Here is a 24,310-nt window from a genome sequence, read left to right as displayed (position 1 = left end):
CCTCTCCTCTCAGGTTTGTGTTTGAAGCCTCTCCCCAGCCTCGTTGCCCTTTTCTGGACACGTTCAGGTATCTCAATGTCCTTCTTAAATTGAGGGGCCCAGAACTGGACACAGTACTCAAGGTGTGACCTAACCAGTGCTGAGTACAGGGGTACAATGACCTCCCTTGTCCTGCTGGCCACACTATTCTTGATGCAGACCAGGATGCCATTGGCCTTCTTGGCCACCTGGGCACACGGCTGGCTCATGTTCAGCCTACTGTCAATCAGTACCCCCAGGTCCCTTTCTGCCTGGCTGCTCTCCAGCACTCCAACCCTAGCCTGTAGCTCTGCATGGGGTTCTTGAGGCCAAAGTGCAGCACCCAGCACTTGGACTTGTTAAATGCCATCATGCTGGACTCTGTCCCTCTGTCCAGCTGGTCAAGGTCCTTCTGCAGAGCCCTTCTACCCTCTAAATCAACACCTGCTCCCAACTTGGTGTCATCCGCAAATTTACTGAGGATGGACTCAATCCCCTCATCCAGATCATCAATAAAGATATTGAACAGGATGGGGCCCAACACTGATCCCTGGGGGACACCACTAGTGACAGGCTGCCAGCTGGATGTGGCACCATTCACCACCACTCTCTGGGCTCAGCCCTCCAGCCAGTTCCTAACCCAGCACAGAGTGCTCCTGTCCAAGCCACAGGCTGACAGCTTGGCCAGGAGTTTGCTGTGGGGAACGGTGTCAAAAGCCTTGCTGAAGTCCAAGTAGACTACATCCACCAGGCGGGTCACCTGATCATAGAAGGAGATCAGGTTGATGAGGTAGGACCTTTCCTTCGTAAATCCATGCTGGCTGGACCTGATCCCTTGGCCATCCTTCAGGTGTGCTGTGATTGCTCCCAAGACAATCTGCTCCATAATCTTGCCTGGCACTGAGGTCAGGTTGACAGGCCTGTAGTTTCCAGGTTCCTCCATCTGGCCCTTCTTGTGGATGGGCATCACACTGGCCAGCTTCCAGTCATCTGGGACCTCTCCAGTGTGCCAGGACTGGTGGAAAATGATGGAGAGAGGCTTGGCCAGCTCATCTGCCAGCTCTCTCAGTACCCTGGGATGGATCCCATCTGGTCACATGGACTTGTGAGTATCCAAGTGGCTCAGCAAGTCCCAAATTAATTCGTTGTGGAAGTCAGGGGTACTACACTGCTCCCTGACCCCATCTACCAATTCAGGAGGCCAGTTATCCTGATGTCCTCCTGCCTTACTGTTGAACATGGAGGCAAAGCAGCCTTTTCCTCATCTTTAGTTACAATATTCCCCTCCAGGTCCAATAAAGAGTGGAGGTTCTTCTTGCCTCTCTTTTTAGCATTAATATATTTATAAAAATGCTTTTTCTGGTCTTTCACAGCAGTGGCCAGTTTAAGTTCTCACTGGGCTTTTCCCTCTCTAATTTTTCTCTGACATGTTCTAACAACATCCTTAAACGTATCTCGAGTTGCCTCCCCTCCTTTCCAAAGGTGATAAACCCTCTTTTCTGTCCTTAAATCCTTCAAGAGCTGTTTGCTCATCCAGGCCAGTCGCCTTCCCCGCCGGCTCGTCTTACGGCATGTGGGAACTGCCAGTTCCTGTGCCTTCGAGAGCTCCTATTTGAAATAGGTCCAACCATCCTGGACCCCTTTGTTCTTAAGGGCTGCTACCCAGGGTACTTTCCTAATAAACAAGCTGAAATTTGCCCTCTGGAAGTCCAAAGTGAGGGTTCTGTTACTGCTCCTCCCTATTTCCCCGCATATTGAAAACTCCACTATCTCGTGATCGCTGAAGCCTAGACAGCATCCTACCATCACATCTCCCAACAGCCCTTCTCTATTTGAGAACAGCAAATCAAGCAGAGTATGACCCGTGGTAGGCTCACTTAGCAGCTGCATCAGAAAGCTGTCCTTCGTACACCCTAGGAACCTTCTGGACTGCCTCCTCTCTGCTAAATTCCCAGCAGATGTCTGGCAAGTTAGAATCACCGACAAGAACAAGGTGTGATGATCTTGAGACAGCTTCCAGTTGCTTATAGAGTATTTCATCTGCCTCCTCATCCTGGTTGGGTGGTGTATAACAGACTCCACTCAGGATGTCAGTAGGCCTCCCTCTGATTTTAACCCACAGGCACTCAATCCTTTCATCTGCAACCTCAAGTTCTGAAGCATCAAGAGATTCCCTAATGTACAGGGCCACCCCTCCTTCTCTTCTCCCTCACCTCTCTCTCCTAAGGAGCTTATAACTCCCCAGTGCAGTACTCCAATTATGTGAATCATCCCACCCTGTTTCTGTAATGGCAATTATATCGTAGTCTTCCTGGTGGACCAAGATTTCCAGTTCCTCTCATTTGTTACCCGTACTGCATGCATTGGTGTACATGCACTTCAGCTGGGCTGTTGATTTCTCAATTAACCCCGATTTCTGTCCCACTCTCTCCTCTCCAGGGAGAATGATTTCCTCATCCACCCCCTTCAGACCTAGTTTATTGCCCTCCCAGTGAGCCCTGCCAACTCCAACGCTAGTACCCTCTTGCCCTTTCTAGATAAATTCACCCCATCAAGGTCCAGCAGGTCAGGTGCAGAATTACTTAAATAATGATGTATGTAATAGGAGTGGTTAGAACCGTCTGCCAAATTTGCATTTCAGTTTTGCCCAATAATCACATTACTGTCCTGAACATATCAGACACCAGGGAATGCCTAAGTCAGTGGCAGACACAAGAACACAACAATATCTCCAAACCCCTAGATCAGTTAGACCATGGTTGCTTACACAGTTATGCATGTTTTCAGGTTAAATAGCTGGATGTGACAAGAATGATAAACTGGTAATTGAAAGAAAGAAAAGGGGATGCAAGTCCTGCAAAAGGTGCCTAAGTAAGGCAGAAGCTTGGTCTAGAATCAATGTGGTCAAAATCCACGTAATCCATGTAAGACTTCCACTCCCCATGCTCAGGTTAGTTTCTGACACTAGACAGAGCATTCTTCATAATTATGTGTTCTTTTTTTTCCTCTCTTCTTCCTCCCCATCAGGCTGGGGAACAGTGACCAACAGTCAAAACCCTTGCCTACTTTAAACTGTATTTAATTACAGCAGAGGACAGTCTTTCTGGTCTTACAGCCATTGTTTGCACTTGACTGATTGTTCTGAATTATGCACTGCTTATTAAGGGTATGGTAATGCAAGGAAGCCTCTCCAGAAGTACCACAAATAGAGCAGGGGTGCTCTTCTTGTAAATGACCTATAGAAGAAGCAGAAGTAAAGGATGCCCAGAGGCAGATGATGGTGCTGATCTGTGGGCAGCAGGCAGCTGGCTCAGTTGCAGTTTTCCTGTGGTCAAGTACTGTACTCTGTGGTTAGCAGAATAGCCGTAACTTGAGATTGTACTGATGAGCAAATCTCAAGTGAGTGAATGAAAGGTGAACAAGAAGCTAGATGTGATCATCTGAACAGTATGACCATGTTGATTCCTGGTAACAGATTTTCTCTGTTTTCAAATACCCATTTTATTACAATGTGGCGTTTTCAGGGAGAGTACAAGGAAATGTCAACCTCTGTTAACTTACTGTGGTGGTTTGAAACTGTCTTTTTAATTTTTCCTTGCAAAGTTCAGAACAGAGAAAGTGAAAGAATGTAAATAAGTCACTATTGGGTGTAAGAAAGCAAAATAACGATTGTTCTAAACACTTCCATTGGATAGATAGAAATGTTTAAGAACTATTACCCAAAACAAAGTAGGCATTCTGCACATTCTGCGTTCGGCAGTGGGGGCAGTTGCTGGGCTGTCTGGCTGCTGTTTCTTCTTCTCTTCTGGCTGAAGGTAACACGTACTGACCTTGGTAGCTAAGTTAACAACTTTCTGCTCTAACTAAACTCTGCTTCTCTGTCCAGGGGAGTCTGTGGGGGAAGCTCCTGGGAGAGGGAGGCCCCTTTGGGAGGGTCCCCTTGGGGGGAAGCAAAGGGAGATCGGTTGTGCTTTTCTGTTGATTGTATATATTTGTAAATGTTGTGAATTTTGTATATTTGTACATATTCATTGCATTTCATCTGCTTGTAAATACAGCTTTTCATTTGCTTCCAGACTGAGCTAGCCTGGTTATTGTCGGTGGGGGGGAATTTCAGCTCACACCGACACACTTACAAAAGAAACCCCAAACCTGATTTTAAATTTGATTTATGCACATAAGTCAGTTCTTTGTTTTTTATTTTCAAAGTGCTTTTGTTTGCCTCGGGACAGTGAGAAAAAGACACAGAGACTGTGGTGTACTCAAGATTATCTGTTTGCTCTTCCATGGTTTACCTCAAAAAGGAAAGAGAAGGCTTTCATTCAAGAAGAGTTCAAATTAAGATTTTGTGGTGTTACAGCTTGGTGGTGAGGAATGAAAAAATCTCTTCTTCAGGCAGAAGGGATGACATTAGGCAGCCACCAAGTAAATCACAACTTAATGCATTCAAAATGTGTTTTAGAAGAACTTCAAGGGTCTCTTAAAAAAAAATGCTTTTCCAAGAACTGGTTGGTATTCTGTACATTTTATTGCTCAGGAAGTATTTCAGTACAATTTTTGTAAAGTTACAGTTCAGCCCCTTTGAGTTTGATATGGAGAAGCAGGAAAGGCCACTGATGTAAACTGGGCTATATTATTCATGCTTTCCTATAGACGTCTAATTGAGATGCCTGAATTAGCTGCTTAGTTGCTCTGTATAGGCAGTGGAATGAGGTAGCATGTTTGGATGTCCTCTCTGGAGGTGTCATTAACTATATAGGGAACCTAGGCTCCTAAACCACTTGTTGGTCAGAATTTGGTGGCAAGAGCTATGCATCTATTCCAAACGATGAGCTGCAGCAAGCTTTTCTGTATATAGGACTGGAGGTCCAATTCCTGTAATATTTCATTAGGTGTCATTAAAAATCTGGTCTCACACCTGACCAGGTCACTCCAAGCTACAGCCTTGGCAATGACAAACTCAGTTATGTGGAAGAAACTTGGATTCAAATCCTGACCAGAATTTCTTATTTTACCTCCTACTCTAGCATCTGCTTTCTCTGGTTCTGTTTCTGGAGGCAGGAGCTGAAAGCACAAAGGCTTTGCTTTAATCACAGCCTTTTTCCTATCTTGCTCAAAGGAAAACCCTGTGAGCGACAGACAGCCTTGCTGAGCTGTAGCCTCTGTCTGAAGTGCCCCCTCCTTTTCAGGCAGGAAAAGCATGACAAGTCTGCAAGGCAGGGAAATCCACTTATATTGCACATGTTCTGATTTAAATTGATGTAGGTTGCTGTGAGTTTGAGCAGCAGAAACATGAGGTTGCTTCATGTCTGTGACCATGTCCTTCGCTTGATGAGAAGTGGATAGGCTCGATAGCTTTCCTGGTGTAATTACCTGAAGAGTGGATCTTCCCCACTGTCTGGGATTTCTTTCTGTGAGAAAAAAAAGTTCTTCTTTAAAATTAAATGCCTGCCTACACAGATGCATATGCACAGAGGGGCAGGTAGAACGTTTCGGATATGCTATGACTGCAGATATGAGAATAAGACATTTTTGTATCTCCACAAATCAAAAGATCTTAAAAAACACTCATTCCTGGTTTTAGAACCTGTATGTCTGATACTTCCCTGAATACCAGCTGGCTGGCTGCCTAAGTGTGCCTGCAGCACTGAAACACACACCCATGTTTGTGCAGAGCACTGGGATTTAAAAATAATGCCTTCACCTAAAACAGTAAATGTCAAATATGTTACATGTGGGGAAGGCAATGCCAGGAAGTTTTATTTCTCTTTTTCTCTTCATCTTTGGAGATATTACCTGCAGATATCTAGCATCCTCAATTACACCTTACCTAATCCAGAAGGAAGAAAAAGAAAATAAAGGCAAAAAAATTTTACTGTCATAAATCTTATGACCTCTAGTCAGGGAGAACCCAAATTCTCAGATATCCATAACAAGCTGAACAGTCTGTGGAAGCAGAATTTGCACCTGCTGCACAGTGAACTAAAATCTCTGGCACTTTAAGTGCATGGTTTCCAGCTTTGCCCTTTCCACAGTATTCCACAGGGGCCACCCATCGCAACTGCTGATAAGGTCGTGTGATGAATCTGCACAGATTTCAGGATTTTCTCTCTGGTTGCAGAAAATAGTTATGCATGTAATCCTTAAAGGGAGAGTATGCAGAAGTATATGCATTGTCTAGTGAAAAACAGAACAAAAGAGGGAAAGAACACAAAAAGAAAGAGCAACTATTGAGTAATAATAGAGTGCACCTAGAGTGCAATGGATATATTGTTCTTATTTGAAATACGTTTAAAGCAATCACCAAATAGTCTTTACATCAGTGACTTCAATGTAAACAACGTTCCTGTATAGCGGTTTGAGATTTAACTTTTGGGTTCTTTTCTCCTCCTGCATCCCAGAATACCCCAACCACCCTTCAGAAGGCCAAGGTTGACATTTCGATTTAGGCAGAGACTCCTCCCAGTGGTTCAGAGGTTGGCATCTGGGGTCATGTTTTGAGACTGTAATGGAGCATACAAAACAGCTGAGAAATCTAAAACAGAATAAACAAAATCAATGCATTCTTTCATATTTAAAACAGAAAAGAAAGAAAATGGAAAAAAAAAAAAAGTAGCCACTGTCTAAAACTAACTCCACAGTTCTTCTTGTCTTCAGATTCAAGATGTTTTGATTTCATGCTGCTTTACCCATGTCCATGAGACAGATCCAGATTAGGTATCAGACTTGGCACCTGCTCTTAAAGTACAGAGCCAGCTCACAGCCATTTGGTGACTACAGAGTTGGTCTGGAGGAATATTTCACATATATTGTTCTCTTGAAAGTCCGTGCTCAGCCAGCACAGAGGAATGGAAACAGGAATTACCCTGTGTCACTTTGGTAGTCTAAGTGCATTGAGCTGATGGCATTTGGCATCACTTGCACTTGCAGAACCATGCGTGGTACAGCACTGCCCATCCTTTGTCTGGGAAAAACTACATCTCATCAGTCTTGTTGAGTTAGGCCATTCCTAGTAAATCAACTCTATTGTACCAGGGGGACACACCACTTACAAGCAGAGGATATGGCAAGTGAAACTAGTTGTAAAAAACACGAAATATTATTTTGGTGCCAAGGATGAGAAGGAATTATAGAGATGAATCCAGAACTAATGTATGTCTAGAGTTGGAAATTATTCCAGAGGAAAAGACAAGAAGCTCTAAATGTGGAGATTTATTAGTCTGGGATATAGCCTCCTGGAGGAAGGCATTGAAGATATGTTGCTGGAATCACTTAACACTAGGGTAGACTAAACGTGGGAGGATATAGAGAAGATAAATAGTCACAGATTTTTAGGGCTGGAAAGAGCTTTTGTGATCACTTAGTCAAACCTCCTGCATGACTCATACCAGGGGATTTGCCTAAATGTATCCCTATTACAAGTCCAATAGCTGTCATGCCCTAATGCATACCAGTTAGAAAAGTGGCCAGCCTTGATTTAAAAGAAACTTCTGTTAATAGACAGTCTATTGCAATGATAAGCTGTTCTAATTGTTATTTATACCCTCTATTAAAAATGTGGGCCATGTTTCTTATCTCAGTTTTTCTAGCTTTGGCTTCAAGCCCTGTGTTGGTGCTGAACTAAAGATCTGTGGCACTCTTGTCCCCATGTATTTTTAGTCCCATTGTGTATCTCAGATGCTTATAACATCAGGTTCACCTCTTCTTCAGCTAGTCTCGCGGTCTCTGCTCAAGTAGCTCTTCGAAACACTTATCTTCTGCCAATTGTTTCAATGCCAATCCTACAGGATATGTTACATTTTGAAAAGATGGACCACTGTGCTTTGATGTCTGAAATGTGTGCTGACTGCTCCTGATCTACCCTGTGTGACAAGCTGCTTGGAGAGTGATTGTATGTTCAATGTTAGTATTTTTAGTTGCTTGGCTTGAGAACACAGCACTTAAGAGAAAGCAATAACAGAACTGGGAATGGTTTTGCTTCGTCAACAGGTATAGAGCAAATAAATGTACTTAGGTAAGTTACTGGAACAAGGGCAATTAAAATGGCAATGTCCTAAAGTGGTGGTGGTACCACACTATTGTTCCATCTGGGCTCACTATCTCCACTCCTGAGGGGCCCCTGTGCATTGAAATCACTGAATGTAAGGGTTTCTCCAGACCAGATCTTCAGCACAGGATATGCCAAGTCCTGACCCAGTAGAGCTACAAGCTTTGCCTTTTGAGTGCAGGTCCCAGGTCTGAATTTATATTTAAAAGCATTCCACCTGCCTATTCAACCTCATCAGTGAAAGACTGGGGACTCCATAAGCTGAATTTTACCCCTTATTTCTTAAATGAGAAGCCTCAAAAGTCTGGGATGTCATTCAAGTACAAAACTGCTTGGAGTGCTCTGTGGTCCTTTTTTCTAGACCACTGTTCCCTACGCTTTTTCTGGTCTGTGCTGTTGTTGATTTATCTGTGTAGAAGCCAAAACTAAACTTGGTCAGGACCTTTAAGTAATGCCTTAATAAAACTCTAGTTAGCCTGATGCTGCTGTTGTGAAAACAGTTGAGAAAGTCTTGAAAGTATAAAATCAAGGGACAATTAAATCTCAGGGTCAGCTCCCAAATGGATTTCCGCTGGAGATTCACACTTAATAAAATACAGAAAGTTGGATTTTATTTTGGTACATAAATACTTGTAGTGGGGGACTGTGGCATTCAGAAGAAAGAATTGCTCCACCAGAAAACTCACTTCAGCAAAATGAGACAGTCCAGTTAAGGCCCTTTTATGATCTGAGAAATGACTGGTTTTATAGTACACTAAATAAAACCTGCTATTTGAGCTAGAGTTTTATTAGTAAAGGTGAATTTGCCATAGCTGAGGCGGAAGGTGAGGAAGGAGAGATGAGGGATAAACATCTAAAAGAGATACATCATTAGAGAAAAAGCACAGAAATGCCCCCAAAAGTGTGGAGTAATTCATCATCACCTTACCTAGCATTGCCACAGAAATACTTTATGTCATTATCTTTTTGTTGTTGCTGTTCAAGAATGTTATTGCTAGCCTGGTTGAAAACCTGGGAAAGCCTATGCCATGGGTGTGGTGGGAATCCTGTAAAAGCATCAGAGTGGAAGAATTGTTTGCAAGGAGCCAGTTCCAGAGAATGGTTCTTACAGAAGAGCATTCAGGTTTATTTAATTTTGTGATTTTGCTGTGCTGGGTGTCTTTTTTTCAAACCTGGTTCCTTAAAGTCACCTGTTTGAGGACTAAACTCATCAGTAACTGTGTCATAGAGACATCACCTCTAGTTCAGAAACAGAAACACTTGACATACTTTGGTCTTCTTCAGCACGTGCAGCAAATACCCTGTTACCACCTCATGCAGTTTCTGCAGGTTCTAGGGGAGAGGGGAAAATGATCACTTTTTACCTGCCAACATTGGTGAAAAACAGGCACAGGTTGTAAGCAAACTAGGAGGATAAAGCTTTTGAAACTCCACTTAATATGTAGGCTTTTGCAAACGAAGCAAGTGTTAGTGCAGTTTCAGAATTAAAAAGACTGCGTGCAGTACATGGGGAGATGAGTGTGATCCTATTCCCTCCAATCAGAAGATTATTTTACTGGTGAAAACAAAGGGGAATCCTACTTTGGAAGAAGATCTGAGACCATCTGTTTGAGAGAGTTTTGTACATGTCCCATATCTGAATGGTACACCCAACACCATTTGCTAGCTTTTCAGAGAGTGAAGTGACTTTTCAGTGCAGGCAGAAATTTGTCATGTATGACCTCTTTAGGCAGAATTTCCAAAGGGAGTGAATCTTCCACATTTTGCTGCAGATCACTTAAGTTCATCCTTTCAGGGTGAATTTACTGAATACATAGGCAATTCTCTCTCTGGATTCCTGGTACAGGATTGAGATCTTAATGCACAGAGGTGGGAAGATACTGCATACTTGAGCTCTCATGCAAGTTTTCATGAGCTTTGAGCCAGCTGTGCCAGGTAGATGTTCTGGCAGAGTTCTGGACTTTTCACTAAAGTACATGCAATACTTCATGCCAGACTTTGCCTGCAGTCAGGGTGCTTTGAAAGAATTTATCTGGTGGTCGGCAAGTGCTAAATGAAGTGCATGCTAAAAGAATGATGTGTTACCTGACTGGAGCTCACAGCTTTGATGAGCTTCTCTAAATGCCTGTTTTCAGGTGAATTCAGCATCTCCTTGACATTTAAGGACTTAATTTATATCAAATCATTTAATTCTAAATCAAATTATTTAACTCCAGCAGAAAGAATCACTGGCCTTATCGGAAAAGTCATTTATATTTCCCCCAGTCCTCGCTAAAAAAAAAAATCAGGGTAACACTGCAATTCCTATACTAAATGAAGGATGAAAGAAATCTTTCCATACAAATTAAGCATTGCAGGGTTTTAAAACTTAGAGTGCACAGCTTCTCATACCCTTATTTTCAATGTAGAGATCTGAGATATGCTGAAGTATTAGCATCTTGGACAACACCACAAACCTTTCAGAACCACTTACTGCTCACATTTATGCAGGTCCTAGTCCATCTTGGAATCCTTTTGCTGTTTGACTTTGGCCAAGTCACTATAAAGATACACATTGCCCTCTACAACTCAAAATTACAGATTAAAGTGGAAAAGCAGGATGAGATAGAAACCTGGATGTACATCGTAACGACATGCTTGGAAGAGTAAGTTGAGCTCTGTGGAAGTATATCACCTCTGAAGGGTTTAAGGCCAGGCTGGATGAGGCTCTGGCCAGCCTGATCTAGTGTGAGGTGTCCTTGCCCATGGCAGGATGGTTGGAACTAGATGATCCTTGTGGTCCCTTCCAACCCTGACTGATTCTATGATTCTATGAAATATGTTTTATACATGAATAATAAAGTCTTAATATGACTGTTGCTGTTAAGTTCATTACCAATGCTTTCGGACAAACAAAAGCATGCAGATTAGCAGAACTGCCTTGCTCTGCAAGTCCTGATTTCGTGGATGTAATGTCTGAAAAGCTCATTTACAAATCTTTGCACTGGCTTGAGGCCAAACTAGAACTGAACCAGGGTTATCTCACCAAATGAATGGGCAAGATTGTACAAGTCCCATTGCAATCCACATTAACTGGTGCCCAGTTTTTCTCTCCCAGCTGCCTAAACTGAGGTGGCCAACTGTGTTATGCTTAATCATGATATTTAAACTGCATTGTTATGTGTTGGTGATGATGAGCTTTTTGTTGGAGATGACAGAAAAATCCCCTTATTTAGATTTTCCGCAGACCTGGTGCTTAATACAAAGCCCTGAAAAGAACAGGGTTGTTTAAACACTTGATAAATAAAATATGTGCAGAGATGGGTCTGTACAGCTAGTAAATAGCAGAGGAGCTTGCAGCACCAAATCTTACCTTTATGAATTCAACATGTTATTGCAATTTGCCCAAAGAAAAGCCTCGATCGCTGTATATGAAAAGTGGAAGTGTCTGAAATCCAGCAGAAGATTGAAATACTATGCCAAGCATCCAGTGGCATCAAAATTAATTTGGAATAACTTTGGACTCTCATTCTTTACCAGGAATTCATGAAAAAGTTACAATTTTCAAACATGTGCACATCTTTGCCCCCTTTAGTAGTCTCTGTGCATTGCTTTGTCTCTTCCAAACCTGAAATTTTATTTTCTCTGTGATGACAGAATTCCACAACTATCACAGGGAAGACAGAACTGCATGGCATTGGGAGTGCAAATCTGGAAGGATCTCAAGCAGCCTCGTTGAAGATCCTTCTGATTTGCGCAAGACATGTATCACAGTCTGTAGTGTTTGTGTGAATGGACACAGATAGGAAGATGCTTTGCTTTTAATTAACCCATTCCCACCCCATGCTGTATCTGCTCTCAAGTAGTCTCTCACTGCAGCTTCATGATAATTCCTGCCTGTCTTTCACTGTCTGGTGAATGATTCTCACTCCTATGAACGTGGTGGTATTTGGTCTTTGGGCTATTGAAGGAATAAACTCCAAGAGTGATAAATTACAAAAACTACTCTGGACCATCCCTCTTGTTTGGGACAGTAATGATGAATTTTATATCAGTGTCTACTAACATATTTTTGCTAAGTATTTTAATTTGAATTAAAGCCCCTACATCAGTTTGAACCAGACTCAGTGTAGTTTCTCAGAAGATGCTGTTTGCATTTCCAGCAAGTATCATCTGTCAGTTGGTGATCCCTCTTCCCTGATTTTTCACCAAGGACCTAAAGGACTTCCTGAAACCATTTCAAACCCTTTCTGTTATGAACTCACCTGACTTGATCACAAAACCTTCCTATAAACTGATGACATTTCATGTCAATGACTACTCAAACTGCAAGTCATCAGGCTAGAATTAAGTTGCCCTTGAATATGGTGTCTTCTCTGCTTGTCATCTTTTATTTACAGAGGAAGACTCAGTATACTCACCGAAATACATAAGCTGTCTCCACCCTGTAGTTCTAATTAGAGTCTTTGAGCAGTTTGTAAAGATCCAATTAAGACAAGATGAAATGCCCAATTTTGAGCAAAAGTATGAGCTAAACCATGACTATTTATTTGTGTGTCGGAGCTGGAAATATCAGGCTTTTTCTTCCTCTCAAAGGGCTTTTATTCTCCAGTAACATGTTTTCATGCATGTCTAGGAAGCAGAAACAGAACAGAAAGCTTCCTTAAGAGGAACAAATCACCTGGAGCTTCTCCAGTGTTTAAGATGAAGGAGAATCTGATTTTTTCAGAAGAGCTCATGGCATTTTCTGCTTAAGCTTAGTGCCACCAGATTGATTCATTGTCTTGAAAAAATCTCATGACTTTTTGCTAGACACCAAAGACCTATCAGAATTGTCTGAAGTACTCTCAAATACAAGCTTAAGTCAAAGCAGGTATGAAGTGAGGCTTGCCTTTGCTCTGAGCTGGTTCAGTAAGGTCCAGTTTGCATGTAATGTCTCTGCCATAGCACAACGCTGTGCCTGAGCTGATATCCTTCTGTGAATGACTTGGAGACAGCACCTGGTGACCTAAGAACTAGCCAGCCAAGGTAGCAAGGAGAACAAATGCCAACATTCTTGAAAACATTCACAGCTTCAGACCAAGGATTTCTCAATGAGGTGCCAGTTCTCAGCTGGCAAAATTGCTACCAAAAGTGGCCTACATGTTCATAGACTTCATAGGTATTATGTGGTATTTTGATAAGATTCGTTCTTGCTGGGGAAGCAGGGGTTGCCTTGAGGTAAAAGCAAGAACTACCCAAGACTCTAAGTGACATTACTGATTTTGGAAAGCTTTTCCTCTTTTTATTTTTTTTTTAATATATATATCCAGCATATGAAGGTAACAAAGGATGGTATGTCCCAAGAGCACGTTCTGATGTGTCATTGCAGATACCAGTCCCCGCAGACGCTTCCAGTGTTATTAATTTTTAAAACAAACTTGCTGATTGAGGTTCTGACTGCCTTTAAATTGTCTCTACAAGGAGACTGTGTACTAATTAACCCGCAGAAACAATCAATGATGTACCTTTTTCAAGTTTCAGGGTGATTAGAATATGAAAATGAAGAGCACAATGGTGCAGATGTTTTAAAATCACAGCAGACAGCAATTAGTGACATGGGAACCAGCTGCTTATCTCTCCAGATAAAGCCTCTTAATAGGGAATTACACTTGAGAAGCCATTACACAGATGGATCTGAGAATGATTTAAAGAGGGGGTGTTGTAATATTAACTTTGATTTGCAAGCCAGATTCTTGACAAGCTGTATGTGTTTTACCTCCCCAGCAAGGTGTGTTTGGAGAGGGGATCAGCAAGTGTTCTTTTTCTATTTTTTTTTTTTTTTGGTGATGGGTTTCTGTAATTGTATATTTTTTTTTAAGTTACATTAATTTATATATTTATTTTATAATAAGTAGGAGGAGGAGTAGTAGTATACTAAGCTCTTGATTTGGTTGCTGGCATCTCCTCCCACTTTTTCCTTTGGGACTGGAAGTAGCATGTAGATTTATGAAGAAGCTCAGGTGAGGCAGAGTAAGACATCCATTAATTAAATTAAGAGTCCCTGAGGTATGGAGTTTGCTGCTAGATACTACTTGCATAGTAGGGTGCCACTCATCATGGGGCTTAGACAGTCTTGTTCCCTCAGTTGCAAGAGCTGCATGCCAGAGTAAAACTGTTAAGAGGAGTGATCACCTTTGCAGGTGCAGGGCTGCACAGGTCTTGCAAAACAGGCATAAACACACAATCCCACCTCCCCTACTCTCTGGCCAGTGCTTTTCAGTTGCTAGTATCATAGAGTCACAGAATGGTTTGAATGGGAAGGCACATTTAAAGGTCATCTAGTCCAACTTCTCTGCAAAGAGCAGTGACATTTTTAACTGCATCAGGTTGCTCACCATCTCATGCAGCCTGCCCTGGAACACCTCTCCAGGCAAACTGTGCCACTCTCACTCATCCTTACATCTAGTTTTAATCTCCCCTCTTTTAGTTTCAAACCATTGCCCCTTGCCTGTTTGCAGCAAGCCTTGATAAAAACACTGTCCCTATCTTCCTTATAGGCCTTCATTTAATACTTAAAGGCCACAGAAAGGTGTCCCTGGAGCTTTCTCTTATCCAGACTGAACAGTGCCAAGTCTCAGTCTATCCTTACAGCAGAGGTGTTCCATCCCTCTGATCACTTTTGTGGCCTACTCTGGACCTGCTCTGACAAGTCCATGTCTTTCCTGTGCTGAGGGCTCCAGAGCTGGACATAGCATTGCAGGTGAGGTCTCTCCAGGGCAGTGCAAAGCAGCAGAATCACTTCCCTTGACTTGCTGGCTACAATATAGTCCAGCTTATAGGTCTACCCACCATTGCCAAAGCAGAGGACTGAAACTCAGAAGTTTGTCATTAGTGTACTTAGTATACTACTTAGTGTACTACTACTAAGAGGTTTCAAACTTTATTTTTTCAGTCTAAGGTTTAGTGTGTGCTGGATCGTGTTGCATAAATTCTGTGCGGCTATCAAGAGAAACGTTGAACAAGTCTGGTGAGATGTGATAAAACTACGTGGGTTAAGTTACGTCTTTACTCTCATTAAAAAAAAAAAAAAAAAAAAAAAAAAAGGAACCCAGAACCCAGTGCAGAATATCTAGATGCTGAAAAAAATCTCATTTAATGAAAGAGCAAATCTTTCCATTTTCATGAAAAATCAGGTATTCTTGGTGCCAGTCTTGGCTGTGCTGTGGCCATTCAAGTCAACAGCCCCTTGCCAAGACCTATGGAGGTCTATTGCATACTTGTAGACAAATAAATTCACATGAAAGGCATCAAGATACAGGTTTCTGAAGAACTCTTTTTTGCCCTCACCATACTGACAGCTCTGGTATCAACTGGTAGTTCATCAGAGGCTTACGTTAGCTGCACTGAGGTTTATTGGCTTCTTAAATTGGTGCTCATCCAGCAGGGAACACTGAAGCATAAACATTAGGACCAATGGAATGAGATAGCAACCACATGCATATAGAGGTAGTAAAATACACTTGGCTGTTTTACTTTCAACTCTTGTAGTAGTGCTTTAAGATAAGCAGTTCCCACATGTCCATTGCAGTCAATGAAAACCAGTCTGCTGCAGATCTCTGGTTTCTATGATGCACAAGAATTATTTTGAAGTGATATGGATGTGTCTGGCAAGATAGAGCAAGTAGTAATATTACACTGAAAGAAGTTCCATGAGGAAACCTAGTGGACTGTTAGGTGCTTGAGCAGATACATAATATTGACATTCTACTTAGGAAATGGATGCCCCTGATCCTGCAGACTGGTCATTTTTGAAGGCCTGTTGGAAATTGCAGTGCTTATGTGTGTGATAAAGTACCTCCAGAGCTTGCACCTTTCATGACATAGGCATGACTTGTAAGATAGATGTTTTGGTCATTTGTGGTTCTGGAGTGATGACGAGGCTACCATATGTTGGAAGTTGCATCATCTTCTTTTTATAATGTACAGGCCAAGGTAATGAGGATGGGTGAACCAAATGATACATCAGCATTCATCACTTATATAACCTCTGAGTACTGAGCCCTCATTAACTGTCTTTAAACATGGATCAGAGATTATTGCTCCTTTTAAAGTAAAGTTCTCTGTGTGTGTGGTGGACTTGAAGGGTCCAGGGTCTTGCCATCTCATGATGATTTTACTCACTACTGTAACCCTGTTAATTTTTTTATATACGATTTTTTTTTCCCAGATGAAATTCTTCAGATCATTTAGTTTCACAGCTCAGGAATTCAGAAATAGCATGAGTGTTAAGGACTTGCTTTGATTGCAGCTACAAGGTCAAGACCTATACAAAAGGAGCTTCTCCCTTTCTTGGTCAATAGTAGCCTCAGCTCATCATTTTCAGGACTTTCTAAGTCACAAATCATGGTACCTTGGAAAGATGAGGTTTCATGTGGTTTTTGGGCAAGGGGTCCTCATCTCCATGTACATCATCATGTATGTACATCATCAGAGAATGGCCACCTGCCACACACCTCCTTGTGCCCAGCTGACACTGTAGCCAGACTGGTGGCCTGGGAATAAAAGAAGTTCCAAACAACTGAGGTAAAATGAAGGTCAGGAGCTTTATGCCATTTTTAAAAAAATAAAATGAAACGAACTGTCCAATATCAGTGCCAATGTCACTGATTTCCTTTTGACCACTCCCTCACATCCCAAGGACATGGATTGAGGTGGGCTCCATTTTCTGAAAGAAGGCATGAGTGGTGTGGGTCATGGCTGCTCTGTGTTGTGTGGCTTGCATAAGAGAGGACATTGCAAGGAGGAGGAGGAGGAGAAGGAGGAACTGATTCATTCCCCTAAGGGATGTTTTATGCTTTTGGCTCTTTCCTCAAGCTGAAGAAACTGGGTGTCGCTCACCCACGACATCTGCAGCTTCACCACAGCTGCATGCTTTCATTTTCTCACTCCACAATTCCTGGAAATCTCTGCTTTCCCTGAGCATGGCTGATCCATGTGCATGACAGCTGAGCTATCCACAGGACTTGAGAGTCTCTGATTACTCCACGGACAATGGACCAGAACAACTTCATCATCATTGCTTATTCAAAAAAAAGCCACATGCCCACTTTTATATTCACATGAAGGATATAAACATCAATCTATCTTAATAACGTGATGTTTACTGGTCACTAAATAATCCAGCATGGGCTTGGAGGTGCTTAGTACTTTTCAAATCCCTCTACAGTTGCTCAGAACTGGTAACACCTCATTTTCTACCTCAAAACTCTCTTGTTCTGACTATCTCCTTGCCCCAAAACTTTCTCTTGCAAACACCCCAAATGGACATGTAATGTAATGCCACTGATAGAAACTTAATTGCAACAGGGTGTTTGCAGAAACACGAGACACTTAGCAGTTGTTTTCTATTATTCTTTCTGTGGTTACCCATGCGAGTCTTTCATCATTTATTTGGCATTTGGAATGGTGTCATTACAGTTTGCTAAGAACAGTTGTTTGTGGTCCTAGGTGTATAAAATGCAGTTTGGTCCAGAGCTTTACAAATAAGATCCTAAATATCATAAGAGAAAACAAAGGGCTGGAAGAAGCCAGTTAGTGGAAGTAAAAAAAAAAAAATTGCCCTTTTTTTTTTTTTGCAGAAATTTTTCAAAAGCTTACAGCTGGAACAAATATGATTTATTTAGCTAAAGGAGGCCCACCAAGAAAGAAGACTAGACGTTCTTTTGCTCATTGTGACAGTTTTCAACATAATTCTGCCCTTACTGTGACCTCCATGATTTGAAGAGCTGCTGTAGGATTAGGGATCATATTGAAAATATTTCTTATGAACATAGCAAGTGGCAGATTATTAAAATGGAAAAGGAATCATGCAGATATTGAACCTGCCAAATGTGCCTTATGGACTCGACACTGTGCATATGATTTTAAGCACTAAGTTTGTGGGGACGACTTCAATGTGGCAGTTTAAGCAAGTAAATCTTTACAGATTCTGTCTTCATAGGGAAATGGACCCATGGGTTTTTTCATATTTGTTACAACTTCTGAGATAATGTTTCATTTTCGTTGTTTGTAACAATGAACTTAATTGCTGTTGTTAAAGAAGTTCTATGAGACATATTTTAGGAAAAACGGTTTCTCACCAGGAGGCTGAGTTGCACCATTCATCCATTGAAAGGGAATATTTTACTTGTGTTTTGAATCAAAAATCAATAGAGTATATTTCCTTAACAATTCAGCATTTATAGAAATATTTCCATTGTTTTTAGAGTGGGAAAACAAAACAAAACTTGTTTACAGAGCATGAATCTAAATGCAAATTTGGTTCAAGTATAAGAATACTTTATAAAGTCTCCTATCCCTTGCAGGGACATTGGTTAAGAAAAGTTGTCATTCACTGTTGAATGAAAAAGCTGCAACCAGGGGTAATGAATAGGTCAATAAACTTTTTTTCTTTTCCTATTTATTTTCTCCTACTTTCCAGGTGTATGATAGGCCACAAAAACATTCTTCTCTTCACTATGACCCAGGCCTCCAATCAGACTTCACCAATGACACCTTAAAATCAAAGCACCAGCAGAAAAGTAGCAACCAGCACCATTTTGACTGGTCAACAAGCTCTGATACTGGATCCGCTTCTCAAAGCTGCTTTATCAACGCAGAAGCTAGCCGAGAAGCAGTTAGTGCCACCAAGATCCCCAGTCCAGAGCCAGGAGTTTCCTTCAGCAAATCCCAAGCAAAGAAGTCCTGTGCCAGCAGCTCATGGGGACAGCTCTGTGCCGGTGGTAAAGAGCTTGCCATTTGCAGTGCAGTCCCCTCACCCAACAACATCAGCACTGCTACCCAGCCAAGCAGCATCTCTGAGTGCAATGGACTTTTGCCTCTTGGTGATCAAGATAGAGGTATGCAGCTGGAGGCCCCTGACCAGCCCACTGGGAGTACAAAGAAGAAATCCAGTAAAAAGGACTTGATAAGTCAAACCATCCAAACTGCAGACATTGAATGGGTAAAGAGTGCTCAGAAAGCATTTGACAGCAAATCTCATGACAGCATGGAAGGGAAAAAGGAGTCTTACTCGATGGATAGTGTGTTGGATACATCACCCCTGAATCAGAATCCCACCTCTACTAGCAATTGTGAAAGCGACACCAGTCATGTGCGAATTACTATTCCAATAAAGTCTCCGACAACAGATACGTCCAGCCACAAAAGGAAAAAAAGGCAATCCACAAAATCATCCATAGAGAAAACTACCCAGGAGAAAAGCCTACCTTCTGGAATTGCTCTGGGCTGTGAAGTAGCAAACAAGACTGTCTCTCAACCAGAGGGGAGTAAAAAAGATCTTCGAGTCACAAAGCCAGGGAAAGTAATTGGAAATGAGTCCCCTTTAGTAACTATTGATAGCAGTGTGCTTACTGAAAAAGCTTCCCTCAATGGTGCCACCAGACTCAGAAAATCTGTACCTATGACATCCACTCTCCTGCCTACTGATCTTCCAATAGCTAGCAAATTATCTGAGGTCCAACATCCCAAACATGCAGTTAAACGGCGATGGACCTGCAGCAAACCTAAATCTATGCTTCAGGAGACCTCTATGACAACATCTGAGAAGCTGATGGTGGAGCCTCCTTCAGCCTATCCTATCACTCCATCCAGCCCTCTGTATACCAATACAGACAGTCTTACTGTGATCACACCTATCAAGAAAAAGAGAGGACGACCAAAGAAGCAGCCTTTGCTCACCGTTGAAACCATTCATGAGGGAACGTCCACCAGCCCAGTGAGTCCAATCAGTCGTGAATTTCCAGGAACAAAGAAAAGGAAGAGGAGACGCAATCTGGCCAAGTTGGCTCAGATGGTCCCAGGAGAGGACAAGTCCATCAGTGAACTCAAATTTCACAAAAAGGTCGGGAAGCTTGGGGTCTTGGATAAGAAGACCATCAAGACCATCAATAAAATGAAGACGCTCAAAAGGAAGAATATTCTCAATCAGATCTTGTCCTCCTGCTCCAGCAGCATAGCTCTGAAAGCAAAAGTCCAGCCACCATCTAGCGCTGGGCCAACCACCATTGATGCCAGATTAGGGAAGCAGATCAATGTCAGCAAAAGAGGGACTATCTACATTGGTAAAAAACGGGGCAGAAAGCCAAGAGCAGAGCTGCACCCTCAGACAGAAGAACCTAAGACAGCCATCAAGCACTCAAGGCCTGTTTCCAGCCAGCCAGAAAACCCAGCAGTGCCTTCCAACCTGCAGTCACTTGTGGCATTGTCACCAGCAGCTATTCATCCACTTTCGACACAGTTAGTGGGGACTAATGGCAACCTTAGCCCTGCAAGCACTGAAACTAATTTTTCAGAATTAAAAACTATGCCAAATCTTCAACCTATCAGTGCTCTTCCTACAAAAACCCAGAAAGGAATGCACAGTGGAACTTGGAAGCTGTCTCCACCCAGGTTAATGGCTAATTCACCTTCCCACCTCTGTGAAATAGGTTCTCTGAAAGAAGTCACGCTGTCACCAGTGAGTGAGTCTCACAGTGAGGAAACCATACCAAGTGACAGCGGAATAGGTACAGACAACAACAGCACTTCTGACCAAGCTGAAAAGAGCTCAGAATCCCGACGGAGATACTCCTTCGATTTCTGCACCCTGGACAATCCAGAGGCTATCCCATCTGACACCAGCACAAAGAATAGGCATGGTCACCGGCAGAAACATCTCATTGTGGATAACTTCCTCTCTCATGAGAGTATTAAAAAGCCAAAGCACAAGAGGAAAAAGAAAAGTCTGCAGAACAGAGATGACCTCCAGTTTCTGGCAGACCTGGAGGAACTCGTCAATAAGTTTCAAGTGTTCAGGATTTCCCATAGAAGTTACACTTTTTATCATGAAAATCCATATCCCAGCATCTTCAGGATTAATTTTGATCACTACTACCCTGTGCCATATATCCAGTATGACCCATTGCTCTATCTTCGCAGGACCTCTGACATGAAGTCTAAGAAGAAGCGTGGTAGACCTGCCAAAACCAATGACACCATGACAAAGGTGCCTTTTTTACAAGGGTTCGGTTACCCTATTCCCAGTGGGAGTTACTATGCACCCTATGGAATGCCTTACACATCAATGCCTATGATGAACCTTGGTTACTATGGTCAGTATCCAGCTCCTTTGTATCTGTCTCACACGCTTGGAGCGGCTTCCCCATTTATGAGACCTACCGTGCCCCCACCCCAGTTCCATGCAAGCTCTCATATGAAGATGTCCACCACTGCCAAGCATAAAGCTAAACATGGAGTGCACCTACAAACACCTGTGGCAATGGGCCTTGGAGACATGCAGTCCTCTTTGGCTCCTCCAAAGGCTGGAGGAACAAGCCTTTCAAGTGGCCGACTTCACAAAAGAAAACACAAACATAAGCACAAGCATAAGGATGAGAGGATATTGGGGACACATGAAGATCTGAGTGGTCTCTTTGCTAGCAAGTCCACTGGCTTCTCCAGCCATGCAATCAGTGAAAGGCTAAGCAGCTCAGATAAAGACCTCTCCTTGCTCAATGAAAAAAGCAAGCATAAGGAGAAGCAGAAGCACCAGCATTGTGAAACTGGACACAAAGGCTCAAAGAGTAACTTTGAAGTGGATACACTCTCTACGTTATCACTTTCTGATGCCCAGCAGTGGACACAGAGTAAAGATAAAAGTGACTCAAGCAATGATCCCATTGACTCTTGCACAAAGAGATACTCTGGTAATACTGAGAGTAATGGAAGGTCAGAGCCCCTGGACGTGTTTGGTGAAATGAATTCCTCAAGTGAGAAGCGGGACAATGATGCAAGTGGAAATAAAAGAAGAAGCTTTGAAGGGTTTGGAACTTACAGGGAAAAGGACATTCAGCCCTTCAAGACTAATAGGAAGGACAGAAGTACTTATGATTCTTCAGCATCTTCAGGTAAGATCGACTTTATTCTATTTTACCATACTGCATTTAAGTTCTAATGCTGAACCAAGAGAGTGTTTCAATTTACAGCAAATATAAGTCAGTAACTTCTCTGGGGCTTTGTAGCTGACTCCCATTCTACATCCAAAGTCTGGTTACACATTAAGCCAAAACCTTTAAAAGTCTTTGAGTTGTTACATGGCATTTTTACCAATGCTTGCCCTGTCTTCCCCTGTATCTCCTATCTTGTTCCACTCCCTCCAAAAATATCTCCATTGCATTCTGCAGTAGAAGCAATTATAGTATCTGTTGGCAAGGTAGGCATTCCTCTGAGCAGTGACTTATGTTGTGGAGTGGTAGTCATCGCCCAGTAGAGAGTCTTTCCTCTGTCCCACAAAGTGTATGAAAACTATTTTGTTGATGAGATGGGCCAGACACATGGGAAGTTTTGGAGCTGGGTCAGTGTCCCATAACTAGCGATGATCTGGAGGAACCTATGATGATGCTGTCTGAGCTGACTATATAGAGACTCTGGGTACAATCCTAGTGTAAATCTGTTGGTTCCAGTCAGCAGGTATCACATAAAGTAGTCCTGAGCATTGAGTGGCTGTGGGAAGGGACTACTGTGATGGGAACAATAAAGCCTAGCCAACTGACTGAAGAGTTTTAGTACTCATGATTTGGAAGTATAAGGTGGGTAGATGAGGAGGGAGGAAGCTCCTTTTGGCTGCTAAGTACATCTGTTCCTCTCCCACAGAGGGGAAAATGAAAGAAGCTGAATATTGTCTGACAGACTGAATTGTGCTTAACAATATGAAGCTGTTTTCATGATGACAGAGAGGCAGGTGTTTTGCTGCAATATAAATGAATTTATCTTGAGAGCAAGCCCAGAGCTCCTGTAGCATCAGAGTGTTTATCTTAAAGCAGATTTCACACTTGGATCTGCAAAAAAGAGTCCTTTACTATACCAACCAGTGGTGGATGAAATACTGATGTGCCAAAATAGAGCTTCAAAAAAATGTAATATGTAGCCTTCAAAATGAAAAGAGAATCAGATGAGAACATAGAGGAAGCAGAGAATTTGTATAACCTGCCAATGTAAGGTTCCTAAGTTTTTTATTGACTGGTAACCAGTTGAGATCCAAAGACTGCTCATGCTTAAGCCACCTAGACATTTTAATTTCCTTCACTAAGGCCAGGACCTGTATTACAGCAGTGAAAAGGCGCTAAAATGACTAACATTCCCATTTGTGATATCATAATATTTGAGACCAGTTATGACACCCAGAAATGAGACCTCCAGAAATATTAGGTTATATTAGGGTTGCTACATGCCTGGACAAAGAATAAAATTATTCTCTACCAAGTGCTGCAGTGATATTGCATTAAGGAAGTTGTGTTCTAATAGGCAAGGGTTAAAAGTCTTCAGAATTTTTAACAAGGCTGTTTCTCATTTTTTAAGTGGAAGTTACTGATTTCACAGTTTGATAACAGCTGGATTTGTAGCCTTTTTGTTTTCTGAATAGAAGATGTTTGCTAAGCTTGTACTTTCCAATTTGATATATATCACTTAGGCATGGCAAATTGCCAAGAGAAAATTCTGAGTGCTGCTGAACCCAAATGAGTTTCAGAAATAGGGTCGTGATCCCCACCAGGCTGACTCGGAAATAAAATTGCAAAAAAAAAAAAAAAGTCAATTTTGTGTTATTTTCCTTCAGTTTATTGTACGTGGTGACAAAAATGTAAGATGGAGTGGTAGAACTTGCAGCAGAAGCTCCATCATAATTTGCTATTTAAACTTTTAAAACTGTTTCTCGTTTAAACAAAAAAAAATATTATTTTTATTTATTTTTACTTTTCATAATTACAACTGCATATAATTCCCAATGACCTAATCCATCATGTCACAGATTATGGGTTTTTTGATTGTCAAGATATCAAGTAGATGGACCCAGCAGACTCAGCTAACCAGAGCCATACCTTGCACTACAAGGAAAAATACTAAAAGTAAACAGATCTGCCAAGAAAGGCCTGGAGCCAAGACTGCTCATTAAAGCCTAGGAACATCTGTCTGCTTATGACTGTGTAAGATCTCAGTGCAGCTTTTTTTTTTCTCTATGCTTTTGACCTTCACTGGGATTCACAACAGAGGTCCACATTTGAATCTAGCCATGACTATTAACTCTTTCCCACTGAAGAGGGATTAAACTTTTCTGTGATAACTTTGAATTTCTTCCTCTTAATTCACTTTGCATTTCCCCAATGTGACTAAACAGTGATTGACTAACCGCAAAAATAAAAGATTTAAAAAAGCCCTATGATAACATAGGGCTCTATCCTGAGAGGCAAT

The 24,310-nt window shown here is 42.0% G+C and overlaps 1 protein-coding gene across 1 annotated transcript in view; it reads left to right on the top strand.

Moving 5' to 3' along the window:
• SETBP1 (SET binding protein 1) overlaps positions 1 to 24,310 on the top strand; it is a 260,174-nt gene that overhangs the window by 153,292 nt on the left and 82,572 nt on the right. The window contains exon 4 of the mRNA XM_054398103.1: positions 18,507 to 21,972. Coding sequence (XP_054254078.1) covers positions 18,507 to 21,972 — 3,466 coding nt within the window. The remainder of the gene's footprint in view (positions 1 to 18,506; positions 21,973 to 24,310) is intronic.

The sequence above is a fragment of the Indicator indicator genome, chromosome Z, assembly GCF_027791375.1.
Source record: "Indicator indicator isolate 239-I01 chromosome Z, UM_Iind_1.1, whole genome shotgun sequence".
Taxonomy (NCBI): Eukaryota; Metazoa; Chordata; class Aves; order Piciformes; family Indicatoridae; genus Indicator; species Indicator indicator.
Note: the sequence above shows the minus strand (reverse complement) of the source record. Positions and strands in the feature narration are given on the sequence as shown.